Source organism: Neolamprologus brichardi, chromosome 16 (genome assembly GCF_056152115.1).
Source record: "Neolamprologus brichardi isolate AB-2024 chromosome 16, ASM5615211v1, whole genome shotgun sequence".
Taxonomy (NCBI): Eukaryota; Metazoa; Chordata; class Actinopteri; order Cichliformes; family Cichlidae; genus Neolamprologus; species Neolamprologus brichardi.
In genome coordinates, this window is record NC_142119.1 from 27,051,608 (window position 1) to 27,075,356 (window position 23,749).

General features: G+C 42.6%; 1 protein-coding gene across 5 annotated transcripts in view; it reads right to left on the reverse strand.

Annotated features, from left to right (window-relative positions):
- map3k13 (mitogen-activated protein kinase kinase kinase 13) overlaps positions 1 to 23,749 on the reverse strand; it is a 37,338-nt gene that overhangs the window by 7,375 nt on the left and 6,214 nt on the right. For 2 of the 5 annotated variants that reach the window (XM_035906657.2, XM_087853010.1), the window contains exons 2-11: positions 14,710 to 14,772; positions 4,146 to 4,849; positions 2,704 to 2,887; positions 2,422 to 2,613; positions 1,595 to 1,753; positions 1,305 to 1,463; positions 1,094 to 1,202; positions 865 to 974; positions 629 to 745; positions 118 to 279 (exon numbers count right to left, since the gene is read on the reverse strand). In XM_035906657.2, the coding sequence (XP_035762550.1) occupies positions 118 to 279; positions 629 to 745; positions 865 to 974; positions 1,094 to 1,202; positions 1,305 to 1,463; positions 1,595 to 1,753; positions 2,422 to 2,613; positions 2,704 to 2,887; positions 4,146 to 4,782 (1,829 nt within the window). In that variant the 5' untranslated portion in view covers positions 4,783 to 4,849; positions 14,710 to 14,772. The other 3 variants (XM_006788591.3, XM_035906658.2, XM_035906659.2) reach the window with 3 other exon arrangements.

Genomic DNA, 23,749 nt, shown 5'->3' on the forward strand with positions numbered 1-23,749 from the left:
CAAGTATTTAAATGACACTCTGACCTGAGCTGCAATAAATCCCACATCTGCAGCTGAACCTACAGATACATGAACATGTGTAACTTTTAATTGAGATAATACATTTGAAAATCAGACCTTTTGGTGGGAGGCATCCCAGGTTTGTGGGAAATGCTTCCTTTCTTCTTGATGAGCTTCTCCACAGCGTTGGATCTAACGATCGGTCGGACTAAGTGGCGCTTGTAGCTGCCGGGATATTTCTTCTCCACCGCCTGCTCTCTCCTACGGTGATGCACAGAACTAGATTTAAGTCAGATCATGGGGGAAAAGCAGTCACACTGCACTTTAGTTAAACACAACATAGCAAACATTAATGGGAATGTAAAGCTACATCAAGGAATCTGCAATAATTTAAGAAACTCACTATTTATGTACATTACGCGTAAGTCAAAAAAAGCAGAGACTCATAGGAAAAATCTAAAAATATTGACGATACCATTCAGATCACTTTTGTCACTCTAGCTAGCTGAACATGCTTTCAGTTCTGTTGCAGTTTGTTACTGGAAATGTTGAAAGAGAGGAAATACGGGCACAATGAGAGCAGGATACTAGTAAGGCACAGATGTGACAAAAATGTTTATCTACATACTTCATCAGTTCCTTTTCTCGGACCTCCAGCTGCAGCATGATGGCACTGAGCTCCATGTAGAGGTTGTTGGCTCTCTCCAATTTCCTCTCGTAGTGCTCCCGGATGTCCAGTGCATGCCTGAGAACATGCATGAAATGCATCCAAATGTTCAACTCCAGTAACTTCTGCTTTATGTACAAATTAAAAACCATGTCTTCTATTAACAAGCCACATGTTTGCTCTCTTTTCCCACACACCTGAGTTCATCCCTCCTGCGTCGGATCAGCTCCTCGTCCAGCCTGTGGATGCAGGTGCCTTCACTTTTGATCTTCTCAAAATGCTTCTTCACCTCCTCCCTCCATTCTGCCTGTAATATGGATTTACACAGTCAACATGCAGCCAGAGCATTCACTGCACAAAGAACTACACTGCAAAAAGCACACAAAGTTAAGGTGTAGTCTTGCATTTCTCAGTATTGGTCCAGACCTGAGACTTAAAGTAGGTCTCCTGAGGAGTTCCCAGAACATCTGCAGAGGCGATGTCGAGATGTAGGAGAATCTGACGAAACGACGGCCTATTCCTGGGCTTTCCCTGCCTGGAGTTCATGAAAATCATGAAGGAAGATACACAGAGTATGTTTACGTTCTAGCAGTTATCATATTTTAAGTGATGTAGTAGAAAAGCTGTTTTTGCTCACCATGTCTGTTTCATGAGGATTTTAAACCCATCCGGGCACGTGGAGGGGACGGGAAGGTGGAGACTGTTGCTGCCGACACCCCAAATAATGGCGGAGGAGTCCACATCTTTGTAGGGAATCTCTCCAGTCAGTAGCTCCCATAACACAACTCCAAATGACCTGCAACACACGAGCAAAGATGGACAGGTTTCATTGCAGAAAGATGACTATTAAAGATGACACTTAAAATATCCTTTTCTATGATGTAGAAAAGTTAAACATTGCTTCATATTTCTCCATCTATTACTCACCAGATGTCTACTTTTTCAGACACAGGCTCATTTCTTATCACTTCTGGGGCCATCCAGGCCACCGTCCCCGCAAATGACATCTTTGTACTTTTATCACTGAGCTCTTTGGACGTGCCAAAGTCTGAGATTTTCACAGTGTCGTTGTGGGTCACCAAAACACTAAAAGATGCACAAAGAGAAAACACAGCAAGGTCAGTCTATTTTGTTAAGAGTAGTGTAAAAAAAAAAAAAGAAGGAGAAAAAAAAGGCAGACAAAGCCAAAATCGAAAGCAGGATGAGTTGGCCCGGGGTTAAAACATTCAGGCTGATGATGATGATGATAACGCAGAAGTTTTTACAGGGTAAGAGCTTTTCTTTCTTTAGCACTTAGAATCAGTTTTAAGCCAAAACGACTTCGCTGATAGAGAAGCATCTGAATCACCCCATTAGTCGAATGAGTCTGACCTTTCCAGCACATTCAGACTGCTATTATTCTGCTGACTAATACAGTGTGCGGCACTGCTGCGGCACGATGATATTGATTAGAGATGCAAGCGTGCAGCGGGGATGAGACAGAACAATCTGTTATACTCTTACATGAAGACGAGTAGCTTTTGTTAAATTTGAGAATGGTATTTGAGTTAATGTCAGACTATTCAGAGCAGAAAGGATGGATTGTGTGAACACAGCACCCATGATGCACCAGGAAAACTATGCATTTCATTCCCACAAAAAAAAGAGTAAATAACTTAAATTTGATTTAGGTCTACTACTGTGTTTTCTCAACACAAATGTATAAGATGCTCCTCCGTCAGAAAGTTAATCAGCTTCCTGCCCGACAAACTCACTTAGGAGACTTGAGGTCTCTGTGGATGATCTTGTGCAGGTGTAGGTAGTTCATGCCGCTGGCAATGCCTGTGGCCCAGTCCACCAGCAGTCTTGGGGTCACTTTCCTCCCCGCTCTCAGCACCTCATACAGCTGACCCTGGGCACAGTACTCCATGATAATGCAGTAACAAGGTGCCTGGGTGCACACACCCCTGACACAGAAAAAAAAGACAGAATACATGTTAAACACACCCAGATGAAACAAACGCGTCACGCACAAGGGCGAATGACTGTGGACTTACTTGAAGCTGATGATATTGGGATGCTTGAGCTTTCGCAGGTGTTTAATGTCCGTCTCCTTCTGCTCTCGCACCTTCTTGATAGCCACTTCCTCGGAGCGAAACTTGCCCAGGAAGACGGCACCCTGTGCTCCGCTGCCGAGCCACTGCAGCTCTGAAATCTCCTCGAAAGGAACCTCCCACATGTCTGTAATCAGGTTAGCAAGTTTTGTCAAAATGACCACAGAATCCTTGTACTTTGCAAAGTGTACATGATGAACTACATGTGTTCTTTAGCAACTTTTTTGTCAGTAATGTCAGTAATACTTGCTTTTCAGAACAATGTTTTATAGGCTTACAGCCCAAGGATAAGGATGTTTGTGTGTCTTTCATTTCTGTTTATATAAATGTGAAGCTACTCCTACAAGTTGTGAAGAAGTAAATACTTCATATTGGTTTATAGCAGTGGTGTCCAAACCCAGACCTTGAGGGCCAGTGTCCTGCAGGTTTTAGATGCGTCCTTGATCCATCACAGATGATTTAAATGGCTAAATTACCTCCTCAACACGTCTCGAAATTCTCCAGAGGCCTGGTAATGAACTAATCATTTGATTCAGGTGTGTAGACCCAGGGTGAGATCTAAAACCTGCAGGACACCGGCTCTCGTGGCCAAACCTGGTCCTGTCTCCAAACAGTACATCACAGCAGCTGCTATCCTTCTGTCCCCTAACACTCATCTCCACCCTGCCTGTTCTCTCTATTTCACCCCTCTTGTGCATTGCCCGTCGCTTTGGATGGCTGACATCGGGTACTTAAACACATCCACCTTCACTACTGACTGCATCTTTCTGCTTGCCTCTTATTCACACACATTTTGTCTTCCAATATTTTTGTTAAACCCTTGAATTATAGCTGAAAGTCTGCACTTTGATCACAGCTTTCAAATCCACAGTGGTGTCAATGTCCACAAGTGACCACAAAAATACACCAGAAAGCACATATTTTATAGTTCTTACCAATATGTGTATAAATAAGCCTTTAGCTCCTATAAATGTCTTAGACCTTCAAATACTGAATCATGCTGTTTAAGTGGTTTTAGAAACAGAAGCTACGACCTCTAGCCCAGACTACAGCTAAGCAGCCACGAGATCCAGCCCAGTTCTGTCTGACCTCGACTCATATCCCGTAGCTCTCGTCCGTGCAGCGTGCAGCCCTGCGGCAAGGTGAGCCTACCTTTACCATGACCTCAATTCAAACTGACAGCTGTGCAGCTTCACTCGCAACAGCAAAGCGGCGAAGCCAGGACGGGCTATTCAATTACAGGTTCAGAATACATTAGGAGAAACAAGAGGGAATCTTTTGTTCGTTTCTCAGAAGTTTCACAGGTACGGGGACATCTGAATTAAACAAAAAGCATTTAGTGTGTTAAACTGATGCCAAACAGAAAGATAAAACCCAAAGTTTACCTTGCTGTTGTAGCTTGTATTCAGTAGAGTAGGTCTTCCCAATAATGTTCCACACAGGCCGAAGGCAGCCAAACAGCCCCTCTAAGAAGCCTCCCGACCCAGGAGGGGCTCTTTGAAAGTGCAGCTTGATGTCATCAGGGTGATGCGGGAGGTTCGGCTTGTCCTCTCCATTGTGGTCCATTGGACAGTCCCCCTCTCCCATATGGTCGTCCATGCCGCTGCCACATCCAACGTGCTCATGGGATGCCGGCGACCCAGCTTCCTCGTGGTCCTGCTCCTGCAGCTGGAGCACGCTGTTGTCAAAGTGTCCGCCTTCGCTCCGAGTTGAGTCCACGCTCAGGGCTGCGTTTGGTGGACTAGTCCCTCCCAACATGGACTCCTCATCCTGGCCAGGCGTCTGCAGCAGGGGAACGGGCAGGTGTGTCGGCGGAGCGAGGTCTGTGATGATCTGAGGAGGTAAGTTGGATAGAGGGGCCTGAGGAGGCTGCGGTTGGGAGTTAGGCGAGCTGGATTTCTTCATGCTGTCCCCAACCACAGTGAGTTTGAGCTCCTCCTTCAGCTTGCCCACCAGTAGACTGGGACAGGAAGTCCAAGAGAGCACCTCAGGGGAGCTGCCCATGGTGTCGTGCACGTGCATGGGCTGCCCAGTGACGATGAGTGGGACGTGTCCTAACACACTGGTTTGTCTAAATGCTGAAAATCACCTGAAGAGAAAAACAGAATGAGAAACTGTTAACTAGATTAAAAACTACAAAAACAGGAATGCAATTAAATACATTTACATAACTATAGTCACCTCAGATAAAACATAATTAAAGCTGTCTGCATGATAGGACCCTATTACGTCCTAAAACAGACATGAACACCTCTCATGTCCTCTATTAGATCTGCAGGGATTGACAGAGCATTAATGATTATTATTTTTAGCTACACAGTGCAAACACTGCAGGGTAAATGATGTTGGAAATATCAGAAAGGCGTCAATTCAGTGCGGAAGAGACAACACTGCAGAATTAATACTAATAACTCATTTCTAGGAAACTTATAGGAAACAGTCGGCCGCAACCAATCACACACACCAACCGAGGCTTTTCTATTATCTCTCTGAAGCAGTAACACTATAGACGGGATTAAAGACTATGCTGGGAGCAAGACATCTGGCACGAACAGCCCATTTTCATTCTTAAAGCCAACAAAGGCCCAGGCAGCCGTGAACATGGAGGGTCAGAAACCGACACAGAATCACCAGGTGAAGATCTTTACCATCCTAATGTGTCTGTGAGTCAGGAAGGGACACAGCATTTAAAAATAAACGACAAAAATATGCAAATCCTCTGTATGCACTTTTATATTTGGATTTCGATATTGTGACATATTTGGTAAATGCACTGGTGCTTTTATAAAGCTTTTCTACTCTATTTAAGCACTCAAAGCGCTTTCTTTCTGCAAGCCTCATTCACCCATTCATACAAGCACCCTTTTCTATGTCTAACTTTAAATAACCTGCTTGCTCTTTATAAAACTCTATAACTTTTATCCTAACATTTACAACTTGGGATTTGGTGTCTTGCTGAAGGCTATTTTGACATGCAGATTAGACCAGCCCTGCGAAAGATTAACGGCCTGTCCAGGGAGTACCCTGCCTCTCGCCCCATGACAGCTGGGATAAGCATGAACTGGATGGATGGATGGAAGGATGGATGACATAATTATAATTCTTTGTTAATTGAGGAAATAAAATACCAAATCACACTAACAAATTGCCTATTGCATCCACAAATATTACACAAATACGTCCACGTCCACTGATGGTGACGTGGCAAAAGCATAAAATCAAAATAATAATAATTTTTAAAAAGAAAACATTACAATTTTGTTGTGTTACATAACACTGGCTCACATGATCTGAAGGTTAAGGTTTGATAGTTTAATAACACTAATCAGGAAATAAAGCTGAAAGATCATCCAGCTGGTGAACCCTGAGTAGAGATCATTTCATCATGCATACCGATCCAAAGGTTAAGCACAAACATTCATGCTCAAGCACATTTTGCCTGATAACATCAGGCATAGTTAAAAATTACCAGCAATTTTGCAACGTGACAAACAAAACTATTTATTACGCAACAACAGAACCAAAACTATCAACATTATTCACCTTCTGCTACCAATTTTGCAACTTTTAAAAGGATCAGTCATTTCCTAACTGTGGGGAACTTCAGGCAATGACTAATTTGATCTAGAGTGCATTTACGGCAGTAGGATGAAATATAATAAAAACTACGTTTGGATAAAAACATAAAGTAGTAAAAAAAATTAACTCCTGGTTAATTATTCAGCAGCAGTTTCTGAATATTTTTAATATTATACTAAAATCTCTGTGTGTTTGATTACTACTAATTGCTTCTCAAATATAATATTATTTGTAAGGAGAAAAAAAATGCTGAATCTTACCTGTGCTGAAGCCCTTTTTCCTGTAAGTGTACCTACATTCATGCTGTAGTAATTGGGTTTGTAGCTGCTCATTTATAGCAGGTCAGTGTACCTGGACTAGAGGTGTTCTGTACGCACAGTGCATTTTTCCAACACTGCCACCAGGAGTTGCCAAAGTCAAAACCGGTCAAATCCTCCAGGCCGAGGCTTTAATTTGTTGCAAGTGTGCTGCACGCTGTGTTTTCAGACAAACACATGGCCTTTTATCCACAGTCTGACTGTGTTTATCTACCCAAAAGGGGAAAAAAAGTGAATCAATCACTGTGTAAATGACACTTGAGCTTTTTCTCTTTTAAATCCACAAGGACAAAAATCCAATCATGCCTGAGCAAGCTGTAGAAAACAGAGGGTGTGGGAGACAGAGAGAGAGAGAGAGAGAAAGGGACATAGTGAGAAGCTGCACAGTGCGCACAGTCACAAAAGATCAAAGTCCAGGAGGGAGGAGACAGAGAGGCAGAGAAGCGCCCTGGCTCTGTGTTACGTGGAAGGAGGACAGTCGTATAGTCCAACTGAAGCCAGCGTGGTTTATGTTGCTCTCTGCAGCACGGTCGTAGAGCTCCTCCACTTGGCACGGGTCAAAGTACAAACAAGCCCTGATTACTCGGCTGCAGATAAGTTCTCTGCAGACAAAGCTGCAACAGACCGCCTGGAGTCCTGACTTCAAACTTAGTTTTAATGCCACATTTTTTCCAAGCTTCTGTTCAATGCTTTTTGCAAGTGTTCGCCAAAAGCATGTACTGTATCCGTGTATCTACTGGACGGGTAACATGAGTGGTGTGAGTGTGGGGCGGCTGCCAGGAGCTCATCTATAATGCAGGCCTGTCTCTAAGCAGGCTGCTGAGAGTGCAGGGGAAGGAGAGAATGCTCTCTCAGGTATCCAATAAATCCGTCCCTTCCAAAGCAGAGACAAACGAGCTGTACGAGCAAAGGCCCATGCTGTAATTCCACCTCACAAACGGCTCTCAGAGCTGGGCTTCTGACGTGGGCTTGCTGTGGGTGGATATGGCTGACTGGACAGAAACATGCACAGGAAGACCGAAAAATTAACACCTTTTTACTTTTTTGTTTTTAACTAAATCTCTTTCCAAACAACAAGAATCTTTAGTGCCTTTATTCTACAAATCCAGCACCAAGAACAGGAAATGGACCTCTTGCTCTTTTCCATTAATCTCTAATGGAAGATCTCTATGGGCGTAGAATCCCATGAATAATGTCTGTGCTGCGGGTTTCATTTCCACAGGCATTTATTTACAGGACTTTCCGAAAGAGATCGTGACTGAGTAAAAGGACAAACCGACGGAGTGTTTGCACGAACTCGGTGCTGCTTCACAGAAGTACACAACCCACTTATTTAGCAGAATGAGTAAAAGAAAGAAAGAAAGGGAGGAAGAGAGGGAGAAATTATCAGAGGTTGATCCTTTAATCCCTCTACAGGGCTCTAGAGACATGCTTGTCCAATCACAGACCCTATTCGGTCCTCCCCCTCAATTTATCCTCCACATAATTCCTTTCATTTCTTGCCTCTCTAAAGGTGACCTAAAGCCTAACAGATCATGACATGTACATGCATAGTATATAGATACAACCTTAAAAGAGCAGAGCAGCACTGCCGGATAAAAAGCTCACTGCAATTGGTTATTGTAACGCTTCATATCCGAGTGCATACAACAGCTGGTGGTGCAGGGGGATCAGGTTCAGGGAGCACACATGCTCACACACACAAACACGCATACACAGACAGACGCACACATGCCCGGGGCGTGTCTGGCGAGATCCAATAATCCCACTACTCCCAGCAATTCACAGGGGAATGCAGTTTTTATTGTATCACTCAGCAAACGCCAGTATGGTTGTTTAGATCCTGCTTCAACACTCTGTGCCAGCAGGACGTTCAGCGATACTTTGAGCGTAAACGCACGTACACAGTCCACCCGCAAAACGCAGCATTGCGGGCGGCATCTGCGTCTCTGTGCTCCTCATTAAGAGAAGCCCTGCTGGGACCCATAGAGGGAACCTCCCTTCAGGTGACAGCTGCGACCCCCTGACAAAGAACCAATTTAGCCCCTATCCCACCACATCATTCACACGTTACCATGTCAACACAGCATCCGTCGTGACCTTCTGCTTCCAGTCGCACTCAATCTCATCCAACACTTGGAGAGGCTACAAGCGTGAAGGCTGTTCTACCGTGTCTTGGACACAGAATGATATCTAGATCTGGATTTGGTTTTTAGAATATCAAGATAATGTCACTCAAGCCTTTTTTTTGTTTACATTTTATACATATTAGCAAAGATGTGAACTGAAATAGCAACAAATCCTCTAAAAACATTCCAGGATACAGATACAGACGTGGATCAGCATCAAAAGTCAATCACGTCCAACTTTAGCCTAAACTCACCTCCGTTAAAACCTGCGCAATCCCGCTAACAAGCAGACAAAATGAACCAATCGCGTCAACTCGTCCACAGAGGTCACGAGGACGAGGAAAACCAAATCATTCCACTGATCAGTCCTTCAGCTTCCTTTTAAACAATAAGATGTCAGAAGAGAAGTAAACATCTCACTTGATGAGATACTGGAGGTTCAACACCTGCCCTACAAACAAAATCAAATCGCACACTAAAGCACACATGCCCGCAGCACAATGAGGCACAGCCTTTCACATCCGGTCATTCCTGAGAGCTCATTTCTGGGAGGAAAGATAAATACCTGCAACAACAGAGCACTTTCATGCCTCCCACTTCCCTCTTGTCTTGAAACAAACATGAGTGAGAGACAGATGGTGAGCGCAGCGCTCGTTTTCCCTGAGCATGTGCTCGTCTTGGTTATTCTGGGTCATAATTGAACAGCTGACCTCTGATGTCAGTACTTGTTTCTCTCCTCGGTGCACTCTATGGACCTTTGCGGCCTCTGCTTATCTAGTGACTAAGCAATGGTGTGAAATTTGTAAACATGCTGCTCATATATTTCCATAAATTCCTCAGAAATGTGAGCTGCCCGGTCCTGATTTGATAGTCGGGGATGTGGTCCGACGTGTAAATCAGCTTTCACTTGCTACCAAGGCCATGAGTCCTGCCAGAGGGGATTGGATAGGCTGCCGTAGGTGGGTGAAAGTAATAATCTGCTGGTGTGGGGAAGAGCTGTGGAAGGGAGAAATAAACAAATCTGGCACAGCGCTCAGGCATCTGCCGTCACACGGCTGACATTTCCCACTAATACTCTTTTTTCATATTCTGATTCCCTCTGCTGACTCACCTAGGTGGACTTAAAATACCTGTTATTGGCCGAAGGCGAAAGCGGGTCACAGAACAATAATCCCTGCCCGTTTACCTGCCTGCTCAGGGTCTGACTGGCGTTGCTGGTCGAATAGGAACAAGGTCGAAGCTGCCGCTAGAAGCCACAGGGAAAGTGCCAGGTGGGATCATGTGCAATTGGGTTTGTTGTGAAGACTGGTTTGAGTCAGGTGGAGGAGGAGGAGGGGGGAGGTTAGGTGCATGAATGAAAGTGGCAACGAAGAGGCAATGAGTAGGAGGGATGGAAGAGTGAGTAAAAACAAACCCGAAGAGTGTGCTGTCAGCATTCAAACACTCCAGATGACCAACAGAATGAGCACGACTGTGAATCATTAGCACTCCAAACACACACACACACACACACACACACACACACACACACACACACACACACACACACACACAACTTGTGTCTCAAATAGCCTCATCTGGTACAGGCCAGGATCGGAGAAAATAAATAACTGAAGAAAAGCTTGTGCGCCATCGACACGTCACACACTCTCCCTCCAGCCTCTTGGCAAGGCTGCAGACAGCACTGCAACCAGGACACAATGCCTAAAAATCTGCAACTATCTGGCATATGCTCCTCTGCAAAACTCTCAAGGCTTCAATACGAGCCTTTCTAGTCAAGCAGACTCTCTGCTCCCAGTGATGCTTAGCAATAAAAGCTCTACAGAGGTCTATTTATGAATACTAACCACACTCCCACACACACACACATCCAGATAGCTGATGAATTCGAACAGACAGAGAGGGATGTTGAGGCCAAGGAGACAGTGGAGGGAGAGACTGGCTCAGAGAAATGTAGATAAAGGGGGGGAAAAAGCAGATTAAGAAGGAAAAAGGGACCAAAGGAGCTGTGAATGAGGCAGATAAAAAGGAGGGTGGACTGCAGAATGAGTGAAATCAGAGGAAAAATTAAGACGAAACAGAAAAACAGCCGTTTTGCTGTTTTCCGTGGCTGCTCGCGGCGCGAAACTGTACCGACCACGCTCCAGTGGGAAAGGCTCCCAGAGCGACAACAAAGGACACAAGAGGAGCCGGCTCCATGTGAACCGGGCCTGTCTGCCCTGCACGACCAGGAGACAGCGGCACGCACGCACACACACATACACACAATACTGCACAACAGGGCAGCTGCTGCCACAACAATTCCCCTTGTGCTCTTTTAATAGGGACGGCCTGCCTGGCCCGACAACAAGGAGAGAGACAGACACACAAACAGTGACACAACAGACAAACATGCATATTGCAGGAGCCTGCCTGTGACTGACACCGTTATAATGGCTGAAATATGAAAATACACAAAGCCCCAGCTAAAAAAAGAAAAGGAAAGGAAAGAAAAGAAAAGTGGGGCAAGAGACTCTAAGGGGACCAAGTGGGTGTTGTACTACATGTTCTTCCTTCTGCTCAAAAACAGCCTCTCTAGCACAGCAGAAAGCCCAGAAAATCAATACACATTAGTGCTCCTGTTATCTCCTGGCTTCATGCTTTCCCTGCTTGCTCTTAAAAACACAGCATGCATGTAAATCTAAGCAGTGAACCTCCAATCAGCAAAGTCAGACACTCTGGAGAAAACCCCTCATAAACATGAATATCCAGCTTTTTATTTTTTATTTTTTAATGCTCTCTTGCAAAAGGACGGATGGATGTACGTACGCTGGAGTCGTCCCCTCCTCCACCTCCTCTCCTCTAAAGCCTGGCTGCTGGCTACTCATCTTGTGTAGTTACATAAACATGCTTAGTAGCAGAGGACAGAGGTGGGCACACACAGAGCTCCCCGGCTGCCAAGTAAATACAGAGGTTCATGTAAAGAGCTGCATGAAAGTCGAACATGGCGAAGCGGGCACAGGGACGTTAAATATGCGAGAGTTAAGAATAAGAAGCAGTGGAAGGAAAGTCAGTGTGGTTTGGAATGACCGTGACTGTACACAAAACACATGTGGCCCAGATAAGTCAGACTGAGGGGGAGTTATTTATCTATTTATTTATTATTATTATTATTTATTGCATTTGCTGGCAAAAATAAAGCAGGTGAGGGCGGGTCTGTTGCCCTCTACCTTTACCTACATCCCACCTGTCCTTCAGAGGGCACAGAGAAGCACTGCATCAAAAAAAAAAAAAAGAAAGAAAAAACCCAAAACCCAGCAGCGGCGTCACTGCTGAGCCTAAAATAGCTCCAGCACGCACCAACGCACGACCGCTCAACACACTCCTGCAGCACTGCTACTGAACAAATACTGACATGTGCTCTATACACACAGACAGACTCCCTGCAGATGTGCGATGTGCAAAAGAGACAAATCATACCCATAAGCATGAGAAGGACAAGTACCTCCACATTACAGTGCTTCCACTCAGATGAACGGCAAAAGGCATAGCATCAGCAGATTACTCACAGCAGACACGGCTCAGATTCATGGTCCTCTCTCAGCTAAGGCAGGGATGTGTGGAGGGGGGAAAAAGCCGGGCGAGAGGAAGACCGAACTGACAGTCGGGATTCAGAAGAAAGGAAAAAAAAGAAAAGAAAAGAACAGGAGTGAAGGAGAAGGCAGAGGATGGAAGATGACAGACATTCCTCTAACTCCTGCAGCACCTGGGCTGTGAGTGGGAGGGCGGCATAGTCACCGGGACAATGAAGACCTGCTCACGTCACACTTTTCATGAATGGAGCCGTCTGACGCAGGGAGGACGCAGCTCAAAGAGCAGAGGAGATGGAGGGGTAGGGGGGGGCGGAAAGGGCGGAGCTTGTTGCACAGACTCAGAAAGGAGGAGGTGCAAACGGAGATGAAGAGGAAAGCAGAGGAAGAGAGATGGAGGAGGAGGAGGGCGTGCATTTCAAAGCAGCACCAGCTGGGAACAGAAGGTTAGGCTGCGGTGGCGTCTCCGTAAGTAGGACAAACTGTTTCGGCACAGGAGAAAATCCTTTTGTACCAAATCAGTTCTTTCACGCCAATTGTGTCAAAATCACAAATGTCTGCAGGCTGGATCCAGTGAGGACTATCCATTTGTCATGAAATACTGCCCCCCAACCCCCTCAAAAATAAAAATTGGGACAAAATATCTTGCTTTGCAATCACGTCCGGTGGAAATTAATCCCTCTGCAGCGCCAGTGTCAAATAACAACACATGTTCTTATTTTTCAGGCTTTTAAATAGCACGAAGGGTTTGCTAAAGGTCACAATTAGCACAGCAGCAGAACATTTATAAGCTGAAAGTCAGAACCAAATAAATGAGTTAATCTAACTAAACTGAAGTCAAGATGAAATAATCTCTAACAAAAAAGTGTTTTTAAAGAAATTAGGGACAACCTTAAACACACTTCAGCAGTGTGTTTCATTAAATGTGCAATTTCTCCATTATAAAGTATTTTTACTGTTTAAATGGTAAGTTTCCCCCCAGTCTTTCTGTGTTTATACGAACATGGAGTAGAAAAGATCCCTGGGATTATTGAGAAATATCAGCAGAGTAGCATCACAGCTGAGCAGGGAGCAGTGCGGATTAAAAGCAATGTCTTTATATGAATATCTAGCAATAAAACAGAACTTTAAGAAACACACATCAATATCAATCCACTCATATATTCAGACAAGATGCCTATAAACCCTATTTACCCCCACAGGTGAGCAGCTGGAAGAGCCACACTTCTATCTGTACTCTCCAAGCAGACTTTCCTTCTCTCTTTGGCCTCAGATAAAGGAAGAGGTGATCAGTGTTGATGAATGAGATTTAGCTGAAAGCACAGAAGTATAATTTTTCTTTCAACACAAAATAATAACTTGTGAATAACCCTGATTAATATCTTCCACACAGATCCGACGGCCAGGCTTGCTCCACTTCCTCAGTCACCTTCTAGAAGCCATCACTGGAAAGCAGCACTTCAAAATATCAGGAAAACTCAGTAAAGAACAGTAAAGACACTGAATGAGGACATTACAGTGTACCAATACCGCCTCTGTGATTTTCTCCTACAAAATTACAGTTAAATGATGTCACATCCCATTCATTACACACATACACAGCTGCACTATGAACACATAAAACCACGCAAGCAGTCAGAAATGTTCCTGTAAACTGTGGTCATGTGACTTCAGTTATCGAATCATTATGACCATTATAACTAGCATGGGGTGTAAATGCTCTGCACTGCTGCTCTTTCTCTATATTACATAATAACTGTTCCAGTGCAGTTTAACTTCAGGTTTCTGCACAGGAGGCTTTATGCATGCTCTCCTCATTTACATAAAACACCTAAATCTACAGCTGAAATTATTAGAAAATGTATCAATTAGTTATTCTACAGGCAATAAAAATGCAAAAAAATTAATGAGTATCTACATATACTCAGGTAAACAAGATGGGGGGAAAAAAAGTCCACTCAAAGAACTCAGGGCACAGTTTCATACCAAACTCCTTACTGCAAAGGCCAGGCAATTACCTGCGTGTCACTCACCCTCTCTCTCCTATCCACTCTACACTTCCCTAAGTAACAAAGGCCCAAAATGCTCAAAAATGTAATAATAAAAGTAATAAAAATAATAATCTTACAGCAGTAGGGGTTTAATAGCTTCAGGGCTGAAAAACTACGATAGTCAGAGAGAAAATAAAAAGGTCAGAACGTCAGAAGAATTGTTCTTTTCTCTCACCAAAAGGTCATCTAACGTCTCACACAGTCTCTGACACCCTCCCCTCAGTGGGCACCATCAATTCGGCCATTATACTGGTCAGCACATGCTTGTGACTTAGCATGTGTGTGAGTGTGTTCATTTACTGACCTGTCAGGTGGTTTCTGACCATCTCAGAGGTCTGCAGAGCGGGAACTGGATTCAGCTTCTCACCTGCAGCATAAACACACACAGAGCGGTGAAAACGGGGTTCGTGCGAGCAACATGTTCCACTTTAAAGGCTTAAAAAAGGACAATGCACTGCAAGCATGATGCGCAACTGCAACATTTCCACAGTGACATTAATAAATCAACTCAACGGATGAGTCACCAGATGAGAACGGCACCTGCGTTTCCCCAGACTGCTGAGGGAAGGAGGTGCAACTAGGGCAAAGCCAAGTAGCGGTGGTGTATCTGTCTGTCTGCACTACACTGTGTTTGTGAGTTTGTGTGTGAGGAAACGGCACAGACTGACACTGACTGCAGCCAGAGGGAGTACATCAAAAAAGACTGATAGAGAGGGAGGCCTGCGGGTGAAAGGAAAAGCTCGGGGAACAGATGATCCCCCGAGTGCTCTTGTTTCAGGCCAAAACCTCTGGGGAAGAGGATGCTGGGGAAGGGCAGCAGGAATGTAATGATGCATTGAGAGTGGGGGGGTGGGGGTTGGGATATTGGAGCCGCATTGTCCAATCTCTTTCGTAAAGCCACACCCCAGCAGGGGTCCCTGCCAGAGGAGGCAGCCTGGTATCCTGGGGCAAATAGAGGCAGAGGCGTCCAAACACTGCCTATAAATGGCGTGAAATGACAGTGAAATGAGTCACGGTGCAGATGGCTGTGGATGTAAGCTCTGACATTAGGGAACGGTAAGTGTGTACTGCTGGATTTGTCAAAACTGCACTTTTGTGATGCACGGTTTAATAAGTGATATGTCAAGCAGTCATCCCGCCCCCGACGGGAGAGAGAAAGTGAAAGGTATTCTTGCTTTGCTGGTAAAGATACACAAAACACAGCAGGGGCTTTCCCAAAAAATAAAGAGTTCTGGTTAAATATTGACAAAAAGGGACTTTCAAGTATCAACGGGGAGCTGGAATAAAATTTTGGCTCTGTTTGTTTAGCGGGGACAACAAACTCTGCTCTAAAGCTAAAACTGAATTACAAAAACATGCCAGAAAGACCCCGAAACAGTAACCCACACTTTTGGAGCTTTATAATAAATACAGTTATAAAGTCATTGCATGATTACAGCCATTAAAAGCCTCTGTGTCTGTTTGAGCAGTGATATGTTCCCGTAGATTTATTGAGACATAAATTCAAATTGCTCTGTGGTGTATTTAAGGACACCACAAAGCAGCACAAAAACTTAAAACACTGTGAGTCAAGGCTAAAATCAGACCTTGCCTTTACATTTAAAATAATTGTCTCATTTAATTTCCTCCATCGAACTTTGCTAATAAGTCTTGAATTCATTTTAATGTTAACGTTTAATGTTAATGTTCCTCAAACTGAAACTTTTGGTTCAGGTTTTCTCCTGAAATGCTCACGCTTTTCATCTCAGCAATGCATGAAGCACAAATAAAAAGGTTACAATGATAAAGTCATTCAAAAAAATTCAACAAGTACAAGACTGCACCATGTAGATCAAAGCAATGCACAGTACTTTACCAAGGTTCAACATAAATTTTACTCCTAACACAACTTTGTTTGACCGTTTGCAGTGCCGGTCAAAGGTTTGGACACTCTCAGTGATGCTGGAGTATTTCTTAGCCTTTCATTACATTGACTTGCATTGAATAATCACAGCAACAACAACAACAACAACAACTGAGTTCTTCAGTGACTACAGCAAGTTTAGCTTTCTTCACCAGCTCAACTTGCAGTAGGTCAGTGAAGTGTAACATGAAACTGTGCCTTCTTCCATATCATCTGCACCTAGCTTATTTTTCTAATAACTGTTTGGGATAAATCATCAACAGCCAAGTGAGAGGAAAACTGAAGCACAAATTCACCTTTAAAGACACCCAGGTCAATGTGGGGCACCTCGAATGCTTACAAACTTTAATCCTCAGCAGTGGCAATGTGCAGAGTCTGCAGTGGCTGTAGGACAGACCTGACCTCCCTAAGGGGGCCCCACCTGGCTCCATTCACTCCTGTTGCAAGCAGCTTACATGATTCTGTTTAAACAAACCTCATGACAACAATGCAACCCACTCAATGGAAACAAAGAGGAGTTATCCTTCTGATAGCAAACAAAGGAGGGAAAAAGGAGAAAGACAACCAGACAGCAGTAAATGGAGAAAATAATAATGATTAATTATAATGCTAACTAACGTAACCGTGGAGATCAACTTCCACTAACATCACAAATTGTTAAAGCTTTTATTTACACACATAATGCCTTCAGTATGAATCTGAAACGAAAAAAACAAGTTCAAAATCCATCAATCCATTCATTCATTCCTTCCACTTATCCTTTAGCCTTTTCTTCTCACATTCACTCCTGCATTCATACCTAGGGCTGTGCGATATGACCAAAATCTCATATTCCGATATAAAACATCGATCGTCCGATAACGATATAAATCACAAAAAATTTAATATTTTCTGTAAATTCTGTGAATCTCGGGTAGGTGCACTGTTTCCAGCTGGGCGTCGTGTACCTGGGGTCGAGTGTTTTAACCGATGCATGAAACTACTTTTTAGACATAGGTTGTAACGGCCGCAGTTTTCTTTGTATTTATTACATGGCGTGCTGCGGGGAAAGCCTGTTCTAACGTTTGAGTCTAAGGTTTATTGTTTAGCACCTGACGACTCTTTTTTTTGCTTCTCATCCGTCAATACTCTGCATACTTTTTCACGTGATTCCGTTTATTTTGAAAATTCTCAACAGGATCTTGAGCTTTATTGAGAAAGGTTTATGTGGAAAATAAACAAGCGGACAGGCGATGGTTTTACCGTCATTGTTGCTAATGACAACCCATAAAAACAGGCGCTTGTCCGTCCTTAGTGTGGTTATACTAAATATAAGAGAAAGAGAGAACTTTAACAAATTAATATAGCCACTACAGTGACCATCAAAACGATGAAAAAATATTGCCGTAAAGAGTTTATTTTGCTACAACACGAAACAAACGATAGCGTAAAATGAAACCATAGACGTTTTTATATCGTCATCCGATATATATCGTTATATCGAACAGCCCTAATCATACCTATGGGCAATTTAGTATTTCTACTTAACCCCACTAACTGCATGTCTTTGGACTGTGGGAGGAAGCCAGAGAACCTGTGGAGAACCCACGCATACACGGGGAGAACATGCAAACTCCGCACATAAAGACCCTGGCCTGATGGTGAAATTGAACTAGCACCGTTTTGCAGTGAGGCAACAGTGCTAACCACCAAGGCTGGACACTGTGCTGCTGAGCACAAAGTTCAAAATCATTTACTGCATTTTTCAATGAGCACATTTTACAACACACTACATTTTTTCCTCTTGTCTTGTAGCTGTACAGTTAAGTTTATTCTTGCTACAATTTATTTTAATTTTTTTTTTAAAAAGTACTCTTCTGTCCAACAAATAAACAGCGTATTCCTGTTAGTGAGGTCATGGTGATGACTTTCATCTCAAGGGCAAATGATCACATCTGTGGTGTCTAGCCTTGATTGATCGCCACCAAAAACCGCAATCCACAGCAAAAACTGTTTAAAATGCATAAGTGGGTTATCGTTTATTGACTTTTATGATAACTTTTATCATATCAGTGAGGCCCCTAGTTAAGGAAATCTAAAACAAGATCATGAAATCTTTCAGCGTACAGGAAATCAAATTGAAGAAATAAAGAAGGACAAAAACAAAAACAAACAAAAATCAATAAAGACGTAACTAGAGAATATTTGGGGGTTTGTTTGTAAAGTTGTACTCAGTATTTACTACAACCTCCTCACATCCTGCGGCTTCATACTTGATTCAGTTTAGTACAGTGTTTCATACCTTGGTAAACAATAGTGACTCTATCATGTCAAGCTGTAAAATAAACGCACTGCCCCATATGAGGACATACTTTAACGACATTTACTTTCTATTCAAAGATGATTCTTAGTTCTTCTACTTATCAGGTCCAAAATGTAAACCTTCAGATCTATGGAAGATTATTCCTACCACAGAATCTTTCATGCATTTTTCTTTTCTTTTTGCTGTTCTGGAGTCAAAACAAGTACGCAAGTTAAAATGTTGGGATATCTAACCTTATTTAACAATAACCCAAATTTTCAAGCTAGGTAAAGGTTTTAAATGCATCTAAACTCTAAACTAAAAACAATAACTCATTTTCCCATTCCTCAGATTTTTGTATGTTCCCTCCGCTGATTGCACAGCAAGAACAGTAAATGATAACAATCTGTCCAGCTTCCTTCTTCCTCAGTTTATAGACGTTTATTTACATAGACAACCTCTTCAAAAATGTCCAAAGCAAATAAATTCATAGAGTCTGACCTCTGTTTCTCAGTAAACCTCATTCCAGCGGTTGCAGCTGCCTCCTGCTCCGCCTCCATCACCGGCACACACGAGGAGCCGGTCGGTGCTCCATGTGTGTCCTGGCTTTGCCTCCGAGTGCTACGGAGCTGTAAACCACACTGGCTCACCTCTGTTATGCACACTCATTACTATTTTACCAGCAGGGGAACAGCAGCACTGACAGCTCCTGTGTCCTCCACATTAATAAGAGAAAAAGCAGCATCGTGCACATAAGCTTACAGCGGTTTACCTTTCAACCTGCCAGCGCAGACAGAGACACGCACACACAGCTATGATTACAGACAAACACTTCCATCAAGGTTCAGCATATTTACTTACTGTGCATGGAAAGAAAATAATGCAACCCATCGCTATCGCCACAAAAACCTCCACACTTAAGCAAACAACCACCTGTCATAAAAGCAGAGTATGAACAAAAGCATTGTTCAGCTCCCCGGCAGATGAAAGAGAAAATCTTTATGTACTTCTCCTTTATGAAGGATTACATCATTTCCTTTCATGAACACATTTTTTATTATTATTATTTGGGAAGTCTTTAAACATTTATCCTCTTCTTTAGTCTTGTGTACGCATCTCTAGACATATTTAACTTTATATTTAAAAAGACTTAGCTTGAGCAGGAATTTATATTTGTTTCAGCCACAATATTTCCTTAGCATAACCTAATAAAACAGCAGGAAATGACTGCTCAGATCTAAAATCTTTAACAAATATTTGCAGTCATTATTTAAATTAAAACTTAGTTAACTTTAGATCTGTCAAGAAACTGTCTTTTTTTTAAAAAAAAGGCTAAAGCTGCACTAAACAGTAAAGGCTTCAGTGGTTTTAGTGATGGGCGAAAGGGGGGCATGGAGAAAAAAAAAAAAACAACCTGCCCATCTATAGGTCTAAAATTCAGATTATTATCTCAAAATTTAGGTATTGGGTAATTTTGAGGTAATAACCTAAAATTTAAATTTATCGACTGGAAAAAAACTTAATTGTTTTTTGTTGTTGATCAGCTAAACTAAGGTACATTAACTGTAATTGATTTTAATTAAGTACATCCCATTTCATTTCCACATTAATAATATAAAGCGTCTTATCCGGGTTACACCTTTTCAGCTTCTGTGATTGGCTCAAAATCTGTGGTTTGCACAGCAACAGGGACCACTGAAAAACATCGGTAAATGTAAAGTTTATTTCTCATATTCCCATATTTACCTTCGGGCAACAGGGCGCAGCTGTTCAGATTTATGGCAGTCAGCATATCTCAAAGATACTCTGACCAGGATTCAGCTTCATTCTCAATATATTAACAAAGAGATAGTATTTATAATGGAAAACTGCGTTGTGACAAATGAAGCGAAAAAGACAAAAAACTTTTCTTCAAACTGTTTATTTAAGAGGCCTGAGAAAGGCTCGAGTTAGCCGAGGTGAAGCAGCTTGGCTAATTCTAAAAGTAGACAGAGCCGTCATTAATACTGAGGACATAACATGAAGCCATGAATATCAGCGTTTGGACTGATGAGGGATGAATGGGTTTGCATAAACAAACAAATACTGGGGGTTAAATTTAGCTTAAATTTGACATGAGAGACATGAGATTGGTTACCAACTGACTTTATACATATACAGTTCTGTATAGAGTATTTACACCTGTGGGTAGGTGAGCATGCAAGCATTATATTTTTAGTAAAACTCAGTAATGCTCAGAGTTCAGTAATGTGGGCAGCTGGGAGGGGAGGATGCTGCTCTGCAGGAGACCTGAAGAATGCGTTCAAAGCATATTAGCAAAGTGATGCATTATGAACAAAAATCAACAAAGATATGTGATACAAGGTAGCTCCAGGTATCATTAGCTCAGTGGAGTAACAGTAAAGCTGTTTTCACACATGAACCGGCACCCTGAGCCTTTCAACATTACCCGTTGTAGCTGCATGTGACAAAACAAATGTGTTTAACCTCCAAACTTCCCGAGCGTAAACTGTGTCTGACTGCAGCCGTATGAGCTAACTTTCCAGTGAAATCTCAGCGAGCGAGCATCAGACGTCAAAGCCAAACAGGAGTGGGAGTGCATCTGAGGTGGATAATTAGCTTTGCATGATTCACCCGACACTGACCCAAGCTTTTGCAAAAACACTGTTTAGGATTATTCAGATTAAAAAGCAGATTTTTAAGTATTTGGAGTTTGTTTTTTTTTTTTGTTTTTTTAAAGGAATGAGGAAAAAAAAAAGATTAACCACCAAACTAACATTTTCAGTCATTTAAAGCATTTTTTCCACCAGTTTTTGTAGTAACTCAGTTATATTGTTTACTCACACTACCCATGGTTGCTTTGTACCATGATCCTGCACGCACATTCTCATTTATAGAAGCTGTTGAAAGCTGCTCACACAGGACACAGTGAGGTTTATGATTTTATGCATTTTGTGCTTTAATTGTGTTTCACCCTCTCATGTGCCTTTTTGATTTGTTAATTAACACAATGATTTTCACAGGCATGCCCGAGTCCAGCTACACCACATCCCAGCTCCCCTCTTTTTGTTATTAAAAAGCAGTGTTAACACTTTCACCAAATTCTTTTTTTTTTTTTTTTTTTTTTTGAGGGGGGGGGGTACGAATCCCATAATTTGTGCGGTCCAGGGTCAGCTCAATGTGCTGAGGATGTCAGATGAATCAAAGAAAAGACTTGTAAAAAAAGGATCTGCTCAGAGTGAAGCCCAATTCATGGTCAAACCTGTTCGGCCAAGATGGATGACAGGAAACAAGCCGGCCATGCTGATTGGTCAAATTTACAAAGCAGGCATGAGTGAGGATGAGTGAGTCCTGCCCACAACAGCCTCTGATTCTGGGAGGCAGATAATGCTTGTGAGATTAACATCCTCAGCCCACCAACAGCCCACAGCTTGACCAATCCGTGCCGAGTGGAAATTACATAACAATGAGCGTTCAACACACCCGCAGGATTCTGCTGACAATCCATCTATGCTAGCCCCCTCCCCTCTTTATCATGATGATGAGTAGCAGCACATCCTCCCCTCCCAACAGCGTGCACCTGGTAATCCCGAGCGTGATTTGTGGGATTGCGTGCAAAGCCATAATACCAAACACGGCAGCCAGTCTTAGATAACATAACTTTTTGAAGGTTTTCCAGCCTTCTTGCCTCTAATTATTTCACTTAAAGAGAATTTCAGAAGTGGGACGCACAAAGAAGCAATGTTGTGTTCATTCAGACTCCACTTCCCTAGAAGGAATATAAAAGAGGAAAGAGTGCAGGGCTACAGTCGGTGGCAGACAGTGGTGGGTGGTCTGCCTGAGATTACAGCTGTGCAGCTGGGAGAGGATGCTGCTGCTGCTTGGTGGGGTGAGAGGTTAGAGAAAAGAAGTGAGGTCACAGCTGTGCAAAGGCAAGAGGAGACTTAAGGGCAAAGCACGGACACCATAAAGTACCCGTGCAAAATATACTGCATATATATTAGTTACATTCACATCTGAATGTGAAATAAAGTGCAAGGGAGAAAATTCCACATTGTTTCCACATTCCTGCACTCTTGTTTACCACTAATACATTTAATCTATGACATTACAACCAGATGATGGTCACTTCATGCATTTATTAAACATTACAATTTAATAAATGTATCAGCGGTAAAGCGAGACCGCGTGTGGAGTCGCATTTAATTGTTTTTGTAGAATTTTATTATGTGCGCAGGCTGCTGAAGAGTTACATGGTTAAATTACTTTTCTGTTAAACTAAAGGGTTAAGCAGCCATGCTGTACTTTTAGCTAAAATTTCATGTGAAAACACTGCCTAAGATGCTCTTGTGCATACACTACATTATTAATATTGAGCTCTAACACTGCTGCTGACACCTTATGGCAACGGATTCACACTTCGAATTAGGTGATCAGTGACAGACGCTCACTGGAAAAGGAGGATGGAAAAAGCTCTTCATTTTGGTTGAACTAACACACGCTGCTGCCTGCGAGCTGCAAACACTGATAAAGCCTTCAGTTTTTTCACTCTGTATCGTCAAACATATCATTAGCGCAAATTTCGCTGGAATCCTGTGATATAATCTTGAGACTTTATGGCCTACCACCAGTCTGTAAAATGTTTCCAAGCACCCTGATTTATCAGAGACGTTTGGTTTCAGCCCTGAACACAACTTAATCAATTATATCGTTTCAGATTAATTAATCTGATAGACTGACAGTGTAAAAGTAGAACTGCACCAATGTTTAGTCCACCACGGCCCTGTTATTTCAAAATATGCAATTTCTGTTCTTTAGGAAAAAAATGTTCTCACACCTTGGCATGTAGGGCCCAAAGGCTATTTACCTTTTTAAATTATTTATTGTTTTCTAATCAAAAAACAGCAAAAACATCGACTACATCAACTTGTTTGGCAGTAGGCAGATATCAGTCAATAAAGCTAAGGGTAAGGCTCAGGTATTGTTCCATCTCCACCTAAAACCTAAAAATATTCCATTTAAAATCAATCATATAATAAATCAAATGAATAATAAATTATTTTTCTGCCATTCACCATCAGTAGGACATCCCAGTTTAGTCCAACTCTTCATCAATGGCGACCCAAACCCTGTGCAGCTGATTATTTTGGTGATTATCAG